Source organism: Scyliorhinus torazame, chromosome 7 (genome assembly GCF_047496885.1).
Source record: "Scyliorhinus torazame isolate Kashiwa2021f chromosome 7, sScyTor2.1, whole genome shotgun sequence".
Taxonomy (NCBI): Eukaryota; Metazoa; Chordata; class Chondrichthyes; order Carcharhiniformes; family Scyliorhinidae; genus Scyliorhinus; species Scyliorhinus torazame.
Window position 1 is genome coordinate 265,571,739 of NC_092713.1, and position 14,462 is coordinate 265,586,200.

Genomic DNA, 14,462 nt, shown 5'->3' on the forward strand with positions numbered 1-14,462 from the left:
TGAAGAGCTGAAGACCAAAGTGTCCAGCAGCTAATGGGGAATTTCCTCCCAAGTGAGGCAGATGCAGGGATGGAAAACACTGCCATCCTAAACATCCTGGCCTATATTTAACAAAGAAAGTAAAATTGGGAGATTTTTGTACTTGCAATCAAAGTTGATCCTTCATAATAAGATTGATGAGGAAACCTATGTCCAGAATTACTTTGGAGTTGTTCCCATTCGTCCCCCATTAACACCGACTATGCTATCACGATTGATTTTCTTATAGTTTTGGATGAGCCACAATTTCTTCATGCTAAACATGGGAAAGATTAAAGTCACCATCCTTAGCCCCCGCCACAAATGTCACACCCTAACCCCAACTCTCAGGTTGAACCAAATGTTTACATTTGCATTCTATTTAATTCCGAGATGAGCTTCCATCCACTTTCCCTCATTCACAAAGATTGTCCACTTTGAGAACAATGGGCTGGATTCTCCGTTTGGGAGACTAATCGTTCCCGCCAGAACGGAATCATGTGCAATTCACGTTACTCCTGGGCTGCTATTTAATCTGAAATTCAGGGGATGCAAATAGGGCCAGCTTCCCCAAGGTCAGGCAGATTCAAGCCCGCCCTCCTGAACAGCACCTGCAAGGAGGTGGCAGAGGCAGTCAGTGCTGCCAGCATCACGAGGATGACAAGCACGCAATTCCAGAAGATTACTACTTATCTCTTTAGGCTAGACATCCTGGTTGGCCTCGTCGTGATTGAAGGTAAAGCAGTCCGATTCCCGGATGCATAGGGCATCCGTCACAGCGCAGATGCACGTGTGCGCAGACGTTTGCGATATCCCACACAGATCCCTGCTCTAGCCCCGGAATGAGCCATAGGCATAAAGGTTCAGGACAACTGTCACCTTGACAGCCTCGGGGAGCGGGTGTCCTCTATGCCCTGCAATCCCAGGGGAACCACAGGTGTGTGCAGCTGCAGTGGGATGCGGGGTCTGGGTGGGGCCTTCTTTGCACCACTGGCAGATATACCTAGAACCAGCTAAATTCTGCCATTCTCTTTATTGATACTTCTGTTTTGCCTCCTTCCTCTCCTATTAAATGAACCCCACCCTTTTGTTCATCCTCTCCAAATATCAGCTTCTTAGCATCAAAATCCATTATTTTCCTTCCACTTCTGTATAGCTGTGGGACGTTTTAGGCACCTTGCGCAAACAAGGTGTTCTAAGCACATTCCTAAAATGGTCAAGATTTTTCTTTCCTGCTTCCATTACTCTCCAATAGGAGACAAACATGAAATCTATTATAGACTCCAAAACATTTTTAAAATATGTAGCGATTAGCTGGTCTAAATTTGGAGTTTGGTCCTCAGGCTCCAGTAGATCTAATTTTATTCTCAAGCATGAAGTTGAATTCCAAGTTACTTAACATTGTTAAACCATACAGTGGATTCTCCTTCCATTCCTCAGTATTTCTAATTTCCAACATTTGCTTAATCATGCGCTCAGAGATAGGTGATCTTCGAAACCTGCATCATGTCGGAATCCCTTAATTCTGGATCTGATGTTTGATGCATATAGGCAAATCTTTCAACACCTGTTAAGAAGCAATCACTGAGAAACAAGATACAACTGATAGTTTGGGAAATACTTTATATGTATTCAAAACTGACAAATCAGCCTCGATTACTGAATATTTATATCCATAATTTAAATGCTGTAGAACAAACAGAGGAATTGTGAGATGAAAAGCTATCTTGTTTATGAACATCTTCCACTGCTTCCAGGTGCCTAGTGCAGCTTCTCTTTGTGGTGGGTTGTGATCAACATCTGTATGAGCTCAGTCCTGGTGTTCATGCTCTTGTCCTGTGACCAACCACTTGATACCATCTGACTGCACTGTACCATAAACTAAAAAAACACAGACAAAAAACACAGAGAAGACAAGCAGCCAGTCAATGCCTCTCACTGCAACACTGGGAAGTGGGCCACTTATATCTTGTTCCATCACTTCAACGGTGCCATTTGCTTCTATGCCTGAAAAGCAGATCAAATTGTTTGTTATTAATAATAATAATCTTTATTAGTGTCACAAGTAGGCTTACATTAACACTGCAGTGAAGTTACTGTGAAAAGCCCCTAGTCGCCACATTCCGGCACCTGTTCGGGTAGGGGAGAATTCAGAATGTCCAATTCACCTAACAGCACATCTTTCGGGACTTGTGGGAGGAAACCGGAGCACCCGGAGGAACGCAGATTATACCTGAACGTGTTAAAACTGTAACTACTGCTCTTTATCCTATTTTCAGGCTTATTTACTCCAATAATAAATAAATGGAACAAAGCTTTAGCATATTAACATGTTTAAGAAAGGAAGCAGTGCATTGAATTAACAGGGAGTACTACTGACTGCCAAGGAAGACAATGGTCTCCAAACACATCAATTCCTAATCTTAGTTGCCTCACATGGGAAGGTGTTGAGAATTCCCTTCACCACAGGGAAGGAAGAAAGAAAAATCAGTTGTCTACTGCGGTCTCTGTCTTTCATCACATTTTATGACTAATTCAGATGAAGTTGTCGATGGTGAGGTAGCAATAATGGTCTTAGAATAGACGGTCATCCACTGTCTCAGCTGCAGTTTGTAATTACGGGGCAGGGGGATGGAAGGAGAAAGAGAGACAGAGAGTAAGAGAGATAAAGAGAGGGAGATAAAAAGGGGAAAGTTTTTCCTTCAAATAAATATAAAAGTAAAGCAATCAAAACTGCCCAAAGAACCATAAATCAATACTGTAAAGCAGGAATAACCTTTGTTCTGAGAGACTCCGGAATATAACACTGAGCCAGCATCAGGTGAACTGGGTTCAAGTACCTTGTGCTATCTAAACTGTACAAAATAACTACATAATGCTAGCCTCTCATGAGACTGTACTGGTCCCAAATCTTTATCTTTACTCACAGAATAAACATAGCTCTATTTTTAAAAAGAAATTATACCTTTTAGTGAATACCCAAATAATAGTGAGAATTGCTACTAACCAGTTTGATTAAAAATGAAAGCTCTCAACGTTGAAAGCGTTCTGTCCGTATGGTTAAATCTGGCCATTGGCTTGACCCCTTGGAACAAGAGGATGTTGGGAACAGCTACGGTACCAAACCTAGTAGAAAGGCTTAAAGTAACAAAACCCATAATTAATCCAATGATGAAACGCTGGCATCAGGCAACAATTACTAATTTGTGTTCATCACATTATATAATGTATAATACTTGGAATTTCTACTTTCAAAAACATTGCTTCTGCAAATTGTCAAATCCCAGTGCTCCAACTTCAAAATCATTTTTCCTAATGATGAAAAGGAAGGCTCAAATGGAATAATTCTTCCATTTATGGTTGAGGCAGAAAGATTTATTGAGGTTAGTAGACCAAATAAATAGGTTGCAGGCTAATTTAGGTAAGTGAACATACTCGTGCATTTTAGATTATAACATTTTGCTTTTGTCATACTTCACTAATGGCCAACATTTCTAGGTGCAGTGCACACTTCAGAAGGCTAAAAGATTGTTACAAATGCAATGCAGGTTTACAAGAATGATACCTGGTTCAGGGGTTTAGTTATGAGGCGAGATTATACGAATTAGGCCTGTTTTCTCCGGAATTTAGAAGGTTAAGGGGTGATCTGATAAAAGTCTTCAAGATATTAACAAAAAAAGACTGAGTAGATAAAGATAAACTGTTTCCACTGATAGGAAATTCTAGAACTAGGGACTACAGTCCAAAGATTAGGGCCAGACCATTCAAGATTGATGTTGCGAAACACCTCTAACCACAAAGGGTGGTAGAGGTTTTGGAACTCTCTTCCACAAAAGTAGTTGAAGTTAGATCATTTGTTAATGAAAAAAATCAGAGCTAGATACATTTTTGTTAAGCAAATATATTAAGGGATATGGGCTAAGGAGTTAGGCCACAAATCAGCCAGGATCTCTTTGAATAATGGAGCAGGCTTGAGGGGCTGAATGGCCAACTCCCGTTCCTATGTTCACGACAATATTACAAGAAAGCTTATCAAGTGTGTTTGCACCAGCTTTCTTTCTCAAAACTATTTTAATACTTTTGTGAGAATGAGAACTATTCAAAAAGTCAAAACATTTAAAAGAAAAGTGTGCATAAGCATTTATTGAAGTCATATTAAATCTGATATGACCCCACACTGGAGTTATATTCCATGAGTCTAGAATTTCTAAGAGATGGTTTGGACACTTTACAAGACGCATACTGAAGAAATATGCATTTTTACTTTTCATCGTCTTACTTTTATTTCCATTCCTTTCATTGTCCCCTAGCACCAAGTACAATCCTCACATTTTAATATGACCCGTTGGAAATTTTAATTGACTTAGAAAATGTTACATTCAACATTATATCTTATACAGTGTGTAAGTAAAACCTTTATTTTCTGTCAGCTGCCACAGATAGAATTCTTAATGATAAGGGGGTACATTGCATTGCTCAGTCACCATGGCATCAGCTAAAAAAAATAGTAAATGTAAGCTCAAAGTATACTTCGATGAGAAGCCATGCTATTAAATTAAAGCACAAAAAAGAGTACACAAAATTTGCAGGAATTGAAAGATTATAAAATAACTGGGAATATACAAGACTGTAAACAATTTTCAAGCTCCCAGATTAATTATAAAACCACTCCACGTTTAATTATTTAATTTAAGAAGCAATTTGAACTTGCATATCCGTTGGCTGTTCCAGGATTCGAGGATGATGTCAACTCAGGGTCACAGGTCTCTGCCATAGGTCTTCCAAGTGACAATGTGCAATTCTCAACCCACAGATCTTTGGGCACATTGGGCAAGATGTCCCAAGAGGTAGTGGGGTAGAGATTGCAGGATTTCCATTTCCTTCTCTGCCTCAATGAGAGGTTGCAACCTCTTGCAGCACACAGTTTGATGGACAGGTTGTTGTCATTTTGAACAAATGGTAGCAAGCTCCTGAAAGTCATTAATGTCAATCCTCCCATGCCTCAAGGAGAGCTTCAGGGTGGAAGTGTTTTTCTCGTCCTGTCCTGGAACATTGGCCATTAAAAACTGGACTTAATCATGCGCACATGTTTTGGGGTTGTGAAAAATTGGGAAGATTCTGGGCGGGAGTGTTCACGGTCTTAGCCAGGATAGTGAAGGAGTGGACCCGGATACTTTGGTGCCGATATTTGGGGTTTCAGAGAAGCCGGAGCTCATGGAGAGGGAGAAGGCCGATGTCTTGGCCTTCGTCTCTCTAATTGCACGGCAACTAATTTTGCTGGAGTGGCAGTCGGCATCGCCACCGGGGGTAGTAGCATGGTTGGGTGACCTGTATGACTTCCTGCGGTTAGAGAAGATAAAGTATGAGTTAAGGAGCTCAGTAGGGGAGTTTCAGCAAAGGTGGGAGATGTTTGTGACCGTGTTTGAGGAGCTGTTCATCGCAGGGGGGTGAAAAAGGAAAAAAATCTGCACAAACTGTACAGTTGATTGTTGGGAAGAATGTTTCCCGGGGTGTTTATTTGCTGTAACCTACTTTGATACAAGTTTGAATAAAATGCGTTTGAAAAAAAAAAAAAAAAATTTCAAACTGGACTTTTTGGCCACCATGAACCACGGATTCCACCACAGGATACCTGGCGGTTAGCTTGGAGAACATCAGCTGCCACTGTGGATTCATGGTTGAGGAGAGGGTTGTTCAAAATATCCTTTCCAGTTTTGACGCATTGAATTATCTTCTTTTAGAAAATAAACACGATCCTGTGAACAAAGGGGATTTTATCTAACGATATGGCCCCATTGGCTTTGAAAAAAAGATTCTAATCTGGATGGTCAGAATATCATCTTAGGGTCTCTCTTCCCACCAAATGTCCTTTTATCTTCCAGATTTGTCTTTGGGTGTCAGCCATGAGCTTATTGCTTTCTTGACTGTGACATGGGTTGTTTTGCCAGGCAAATGAAGGCTGCTCGTTTTTGTTCCTGCAGGTCACATATTTGAGCATTTTTTTAATATAACCAGTCCTAGTGACGACGATGGTTGAACCCAATGGAATGGAGCACAGCAGTCTAGTACAGCTGACTTTATTTGATCCTACTGTTGTCGAGTTGAGTTGGATGTGTGAAGATTTTCCAAATCGGTTGTGAGCAGCACTTGGAACTCCCATCTTTGGATGGGTTGCTTTTGGGCTGAGACATTGAACTACTTCCTCTTTGGGCCTTGCTGGTGCTAAGTGAATGTTCATCAACAATTGTACAAGTTCATGATCTGTCCAGCAGGCATCAATCCCCACTATGGATGGAGTGATTTTTAAAAAGCTATTTAATGGGATGTTGCAATCCCTGGCAAAGCCAGCATTTGTTGCTCATCCCGAATTGCCCTTGAAAGGAGTCCAGTATAGAGGACAATTAAAAGTCAAGCATATTTTTGTTGGTCTGAAGTTGCAAGTAGGCCAAACCATGTAAGAATGCCAGGTTTTCCTTCCTGAAAGGATGTCAGTAAACCAGATAGGTATTTTTAGGGCACATCCACATTTAGGGTGAGCACAGTGTATCATGAAGAGCACTGCTTGATAACAGATGCTGCTCCCCAAAGATACCTTTGTCCTAACATGGGTGTAACAGCCTTCATCCATCATAGAAGGAGGCCATTTGGCCCATCGAGTCTGCACCGACCCACTTAAGCCCTCACTTCCACCCTATCCCCGTAACCCCAATAACCCCTCCTAACCTTTTTGGACACGAAGGGCAATTTAGCATGGCCAATCCACCTAAACTGCACGTCTTTGGGCTGTCGCTTGTGTGCAGATTCTTGACTAGGGACTCCCAGGCTCGCAGCTCTATCCTCGTGACCAATTCACAATTGCCACAGGATTTGGCAAATGAACCCCTGTGGAAGCCTTTTACACAACTGTTTAATGTGGGGACCTCCATAATTAACCACACAATCTTGACAGGTTGGTCAGATTTAATTGATGTCAAACAATGATGACCAGGACCTGGATCTTGCTGCTGCAACCTTCTTCTGCCTTTGCAGCTAGTGAGAGACAGAGTCTTTATTCACTGGTTCTGCCATTGAGGACATTTTAGGCCACATTGTGTCTGGCACCTCCCACAATCTGCCACCATGGTTAGTCCTACCATGAGCTCCCAACAGCATTGCTCAGAGTTCTAGCCTCTCCACCATGTCATGCTGGCGATCATATTAAAACCTTTTAAAATATTCTTTCATTCTTCCTATGTCATCTGTCAACTGGGCCAAAGAACCAAGTAACCTGTTCCAAAGATCATTATCCATAGTGCGTCTGGTCCCATTAGAAAGTGCAAAACATTGGCCCATACTTCAATCTTTAATGTTCCCTCCTTCCTATGGGAGCATGCTTGTCCTCCACTTGATGTCTCACCGGACTTGAGTGAAAACTCAGCAGCACAAGAATAATCAAACCTTCTTCATCATTCTGCGGGGTCAATGGTTTGTCACACAGCTCCAATCATTTGTTTATGGTCCTCTTTGGACAAAACATCACCTTGAAATAACATCCCCTTTGATGTGCCATCAATAACGACAGAGGACGAGTTCAGGGTGAAACTGTGGCTTTAATTAGCTTAAAGATACCTGCTGGCAGCCAGCACCAGACTGAAGGCAGAGTCGGAGGTTGGCCACATTTATACGCGAGCCCGAGGTGGGGAGCCACAGGTGGAGCCAGCAGGAGGAAGCCCAGGCATGTTACATACAGCAGGTATAATACAATACAGTGGTTTACCACAACCTTGAAATAATTATTCCCTGGCAAAAGCCACGGTGAAATCAGAACTCAAGTCAAACTTGTGGTTTAACTGAACACACTGAATGGCCAAACATAAATGGCCCAACTGCCAAACCTCCCATTTTACTTATCCATTTCCTCCCACTAAATTATCGAAATAATAAAGTTGGAAGGATGTTTTTAAAACATTCAGTAGCTTGGCAAATTATCAAGGTCAGTACATTATCGTGAATTGTTATTGGTTGATAGCATATGCAACACAAAGTATTTCAAATGCAAGATTATTTAATCTATCCCCATGACATCATGTTTCCAACAAGTTTAGTCCAAATTGTTGCTTTAAGTACCTGCTGTGCTGAGATGCATCCAGTGCCAGAAACTGCAGCGAGGGGAAAGCACGTGGCAGTGCATTGAAATGTGGACCAAGGTCCGCAGAGAAGCGACACCATGGCGTGTAGAAAAGGACTACAGAGCAATCAGTGCCATTGGCATTCAGGAATTCCATCAGGTCCTGTAAATATATATTGCATTTATACCAATATTACTTAACTCAGTCCAGAGTCAAAGAAAACAATTTTTAAAAAAAAGTATTCTATTATGTGCACATCCAAAGGTTCAATCATAAAAGTGACTATGTATTGTGTAACAATGAGCTAAGTATTATGATAATCTATGATAATCTATGTTTCATTTACAAGGTACCCTGAAAATTAAATCTAGTATGAAAATGCTGGCATGTCTTGCTCTTATCCTATTGTTTTGGCATTTCAATCTCCTGCTTAACCATATTCTTTCCCCAACTCTACCACCCTTCATTTTCAAAAAACAATTTTAAGTACTTCTTTGCAATGGCACCATTCTTTTCCCAAGAAGCTAATGGAACAGTGCCTTGGCACATCCAGCAGCAGCGAAGATGGAAAAGGCATGCTGTTGGCGACTTATTTGCCAATTTTCCTTTGCCTGATCAACCGCCTAAGAAATGTGTGGGTCACGGACACATTTTCACCTCTACAAATCACAGCAGTAAACAGATTTTGATGCTGCAAAACAACTGTCACAATTATAGTCACTGCTCCCCTGTTTTTTCCCCCCCTGTTCAAAGGACACTGACTCCTATTAGCATGCAATTCACTCATAGCTCAGTCAAATGGCTGTTCTTCAAGTAAGCCCATGCAGCAATAGTTGGAGGCTATTCATTATGATGTCATCATAGCAGAGCCCAAATTCTGTCCTCACCCATCTCCAGAGATGCACACTTTTAAGCATCAAGTCACTAGATAGAAGATGATTAAATATTGGATCTTCTAGTCTATGTGACTCAGTGCTACACCAACCAATGCCTTTACTCACTAACTAACAGACTACTAATTCATATTATAACTTGAAGATTTATAATCCAAAAAAAAAAAAAAAAAAAATTATTTTGGTCAGTTTAAAATGTAACTCAGGGAGCTGATTTTAAGATTTCTCCAGATGCAGTATTGTTTCAAAAATTATGATTAAATAACCTGAGAAAAATGTTAAGGTCCATACATCTTTCAAGATGTTCGTGCAGCACATGGCTGCACTAAAGAAAATCTGTAAGCATTTATTACTTATATCTTCATGCTTTGGCATCAGCCAGTAACTGAAGTGTTTAAAACTCAAATGCATTTGCGGATTTAAAAAAAACTCATTATCTCCTCTTCAGGTTCCCCTGATTCCCATATAAAATCATGGCAGTAGGCAGTCAGGGAATTTGGCAGTATTGGTTCAAAGCATCTGTAACAAACACAGGATGACCTATCTTCTATCCCTCTAGGAGAAACCACTTGGCATCCAGACTGCACCTGTTCCGGACCAAAAGGGCAAGACAGTAAACTTTAACTGAGTATTCGGAATGCGAAAACATGCGTCATCACTGTGATACACAAATACAATTCATAATTAATACCCTTTCTCTTTCAAGTTTAATAAATTTCCCCATCTAATTTTAGGAGCAAATCCATGTAAGGGACAGTAACCACTAGAAACATTTGCAGATTGATTCCTCATGATTAATTAATAACACAGAGGTCTTTTATTGTTTAATGCAGCAGCTCCAGCTTCCACTAATTAATCAGCGGAGAGCCATTCAAATATCCAGGCAAGAACTTGTATAAAAGCTGCATATCTGGACCACTTACAAAGCTGGAGGGGCTGACAGAATCGGAAACGCAAAATCTGCTCTTTTATTTCTATCGGCACTAAAACTTCAAAGTCACTGGGCCAATAAACCAAAGCATCTTGAAAGTCTTGGTTTACTGTCAGTCAGGTAACCTAGTAATTACAGCTTTGAATTCTTAACCAGGCAGCCAATCACAAATAAAGACATTTTGGATTACAATTTCCAAAATTGCAACATAATCTTTATGCAGAAATTTCTGAAATCCAAGAAATAAGGCCACAGTACAGTTTACCGCCTATCACTGTTTGCTTGTAGCTTCTTTTCCTGGATGGGAAAGTAAATTCAGCATGAGCGAAACCATAGGTACAAACTCACATCCAGTATTGCTCCGGTGTACTACAGCGCACTATTTTACTATTAATCATTTTTGCCCCTGTGGATTTTCAACCAGTTCTCATTTCAGTTTAAAGTTCCAACAGACCGTACACCAGAGTGTAACACATGCCAGTGAATTCCACTCCCATTTGTACTGTAGTTAAAAAGGAGCTGAGAGTTGGGGCCAGATGTTTCGGAACAGGAAAGGGAGAATTTTTTTTTAAAAACAATCTTTATGCTTGGCAGAAATTGGGTATAAAAGAGCATTGGTTGAGACTTCTCCTGGAAAAAATGGAAGGCCGCATTTTAGCATTAAAAAATACTACTATATTAGCGATGCGCCGAAGGGCCTTTTCTTTGCTGTAGACTTTGACTCTATGCAGGCAGAAGTTACAGATGTTTAAGACCCACACATCCAAACATCAGAACAGCTTCTTCCCCACAGTTGCTAGACTCCTCAATGACTCTCCCTCAGACTGATCTGTTCCCTGCAAGAACACTATTCACAACGTCCTATGCTGCTCTTGCTCATGTGTTTGCTTTGTTTGGCCCCTTGTTCCACACTGTAACCAATCACTGTCGATGTACCATTTGTCAATGTACTCTGTCGATTATTATTGGCCCTCTCTGGGTCAGTCCCACGTCCCGGTCCCGCGCACCCACCCGTCCCCCAGGCAGCACATTCCCGCCTCAACCACCTTTTCTCTTACCAGCTCCCTTTCGATCTCAGCAGCAGCAACCCAGTTGTCCCCCCCCGATCCCCATCTAGCATGGTTACTCTCCCCATATTGCTTCCGAAAGTCTACTATGTACGTACCGTGTACGTTCCTTTGGCTGCAGAAAAATACTTTTCACTGTACTTCAGTACATGTGACAATAAATCAAATCAAATCAAAATATGCATATACATGACAATAGCAAAAGTTACACAAGGCTTTATGAAAGAATTATTAGCAAATTTTCCAAAATAAAATTGAAATTGTAAATTTCTCTTACCTGTGTGCTATTAAGAATTTGGACAATGAAGTTCTCCAATCCAGTCATATTCCTTTCATCACAGTTTACTTTTGGTGCTCTGGCTGTTTCAGTTGCATTTGCTTCTTCTGCTGCTGGGTTCTCAGCTGGCACTGGTTCCAAAATGCCAGTTTCTCTCTCTCCAAGAATTTCTCCCTCCTGATTACCAGATGGGATATATGTAAGGGAAGGAAATATCTCCTCTGGCACACTGCATTCGCCATTCTCTCCACTCACGTCAGTACAGGGTGTATCTTTGACTTCAAAGACAGGGTGTTCATTTTTAATATTCTGAATAAGAGACAATATTGCTTCTGGATTAGAATGAATTCCAGTTCCCAGAACAGCATCAGCAATTTCTGCAGTTGGAAACTGTACTTTTCTTTTAATTTGCTCATCCATTCTTTCAAGTTCAACATTACTGGCTGAATTGGAAGTTACATCACTTTCTTCCGTGGACAGATGTTTTGACGGACTATCATCTCTTTGAACTTCAGCTGTTCAAAAAAAGAAAAAATGTTTCTTTGATTAAATGTTGTATGCTGACATAAACTAAGATGCCAAGACTTTTTGAGCTGGAGCTGTAAACAAGCAACCAAAACTACTGTGCAATGTTTAACTTTTGTGACATTTTTTCAAAAATGGGAAGACCACAAATATGAATATGAAAATTACACAAGTGGCAAATAACTAAACAGTTCTTTTGGTAGTTTTTCTACAATTTAATAAGCAATTTCCTATCATATTGGTGTCCCACATTTCACAAAGTTCAGTCTGTACAGTGTCTAGTTGTACAAATATAATAAAAGATTGTCAAAACCTGCTTCAAGGCTTCTGTGCTGCTTCAAACTATTGTCACAGAAGGCATGACAGCATGGTGGCACAGTGGGCTAGCCCTGCTGCCTCACGGCGCCGAGGTCCCAGGTTCGATCCCGGCTCTGGGTCACTGTCCGGGTGGAGTTTGCACATTCTCCCAGTGCTTGTGTGGGTTTCGGCCCCACAACCCAAAGATGTGCAGGCTAGGTGGATTGGCCATGCTAAATTGCCCCTTAATTGGAAAAAATGAATTGGGTACTCTACATTTTTTTTTTCAAATGACAGCACCTACGATAACATAACATTTCCTGAAAATATTTTTCAATTTTGTACATTTATTTCATTTATCCAACAATACCATGACTACCACTTCTGGATGCATAATTACCTTAAAATAAAGTTATTGGTTGTACTTTTGCAGGCTTTGTCCTGTAATTTACTGATAATTGATCCTGAAATTTTGATCTTGTATTTTCTATGTATTCTACAATTATTGTTAATATTTATACCCAATTACAAAAAAACTGAAAAAGTAACTAATAAACAAGTATAAATCTGAGACTGTCTCAGACATCATTATTGACAATGGAGAAATGTTAGTAGTAGGACTAGAAATAGCTTACAAACGCAGAAATGGAAGTGTTACAATTGAACCATGTGCTCTTTCGTTTTGTTTTATTTCTTTATTGATTTAAGATCACAGGATAGAGTTGATTCATCACATGTCACCTCTCCGGGCTTAAAAAGTACTTTGGGGCACAAACGGCATAATATATTTTAAATGCAAGTTGTTTTTAATTTCGAATAGCCAATATATTTTTTTTAAATCCTAACCCTAAGTCTCAGGAATGGAAGGATTGAGAGAATACCAATTGTGACCAGAGCAATAGTGAGGTGTGTTGGTAAAGGAAGATCTAGCATGTAACCATTAAAAAGAATAGATGTACTACTGGTTACACTTGCAGACATTACAATACTAAAATAAGAACATTGAAAAATATAGAGGCAAGTTAGCCATTACACTGATAAAACAGGAGAATAGTGCACACAAAGTTCTATCTGCTCAATGCTCCATTATGCCTGAAACATCCAGGCCTATTCTATCTGTTCAACCAGTTTTTGTTCCAAAGTTGATCAATGGTTTTACTGTCTCTATGCAAACAAGTCAAACCTGGGCTACAAGTTAAAAATATACATTTTAGCTGCTGTAACAAGCTCAAGATGTCCCATTTACAGCCAAAGTACTTTTGAAGCATAGCCTTGTTGTAATTTTGAAATGCGGCGGACAACATTGTGCCCAAGGTCCTACAAATTGGAAGGGGACAATGAATAGATCACTGGAGTTTCAGGGCGTTAGTTAAAAGGTCAATACGGGCCAGGACACCAGGAAGAACTCCCCTACAATTCTTCGAGTATTGGGGTACGATTTTTTACACTAACCCAAGAGCCAAGAGAGAAGACGGTATCTTGGTTTATCATCTGACAACACACCTTCAGTAACTTCCTCAATACTGCACTGCAGTGTTAGCCTGGACCAAATCTCTGAAGTGAACCAACAACTTTCTGACTGATGATGAAGAGTGCTGCTATAATCAGCCTAGGGGCCAGGCCCTGCCCTGCTTCTTTGCACAGGGAGATATGAATGCTCAATCTCTGTACAGATCCTGCTCTGGGACACAGGTCAGTCCTTGTCGGTGGCAGAGGGTGCAGGCAGCAGGCCCCTTCCTTCACTCAGCCGATAACCCGCCAACTCACTCACCGTTCGCACTCACTCCTGTGACCATCAGCAAGGCCACGATTAAAATCGCTTTCGTCCCAAAACCACCCATTCTGCCCACTGACGTGAGCATCGCATCAGGTGATGAGGCCGGCAGCCCCCATGCTGAGAGTGGCACTAAGCGGCCTGACCCGTGACCGACGCCCCCCGCCACCAGCACCCGGAGATAGGCGCATAGCAACTTGCTGGCTGGCGCATACCTCTGATTGGCAGCGAAAGGAACCAATCAACCGCGGCGTCTCTCCGAGCGTCCCTCCACGTCAGCCAATAACCGAACAGGAAGTGACAATGACGGGCCGGAGGAGGCGGGCCTTTTACCCAAGTTTGTGTGAAGCGCAGCCGGTTACTAGGAGATATAGTGAAGGCGCTTCCTCCAGAAAACAGGCCAGCCAGGGATTGAAGGGAACGACACCTGTCGTCAAGCACAACGTCAGGCTGTACTCATCACTGCAACAAATCATTTATTTGTTTCAAACGAATGTTTGGACAATAGTTGTTCAGAAATGTGAACGGTTGTGCTTTATCCTTTCATCTCTGATTTACCCAATTGGAAAAAA

The 14,462-nt window shown here is 41.1% G+C and overlaps 1 protein-coding gene across 2 annotated transcripts; it reads right to left on the minus strand.

Moving 5' to 3' along the window:
* Window positions 1–1,624: 1,624 nt before the first annotated feature.
* Window positions 1,625–14,093, minus strand: txndc15 (thioredoxin domain containing 15). Of its 2 annotated transcripts, none has more exons than XM_072512392.1 (5): window positions 13,888–14,093; window positions 11,295–11,809; window positions 8,125–8,288; window positions 3,026–3,156; window positions 1,625–2,025 (listed from the first exon to the last, which is right to left on the minus strand). In XM_072512392.1, exons 1-5 carry the CDS (start codon window positions 13,976–13,978, stop codon window positions 1,829–1,831), a joined length of 1,098 nt encoding a protein of 365 aa, XP_072368493.1. In that variant the 5' UTR covers window positions 13,979–14,093; the 3' UTR covers window positions 1,625–1,828. The 2 variants fall into 2 exon arrangements, with proteins under 2 accessions (XP_072368493.1, XP_072368494.1); XM_072512393.1 differs by lacking the exon at window positions 13,888–14,093 and adding an exon at window positions 13,620–13,773.
* Window positions 14,094–14,462: the final 369 nt, after the last annotated feature.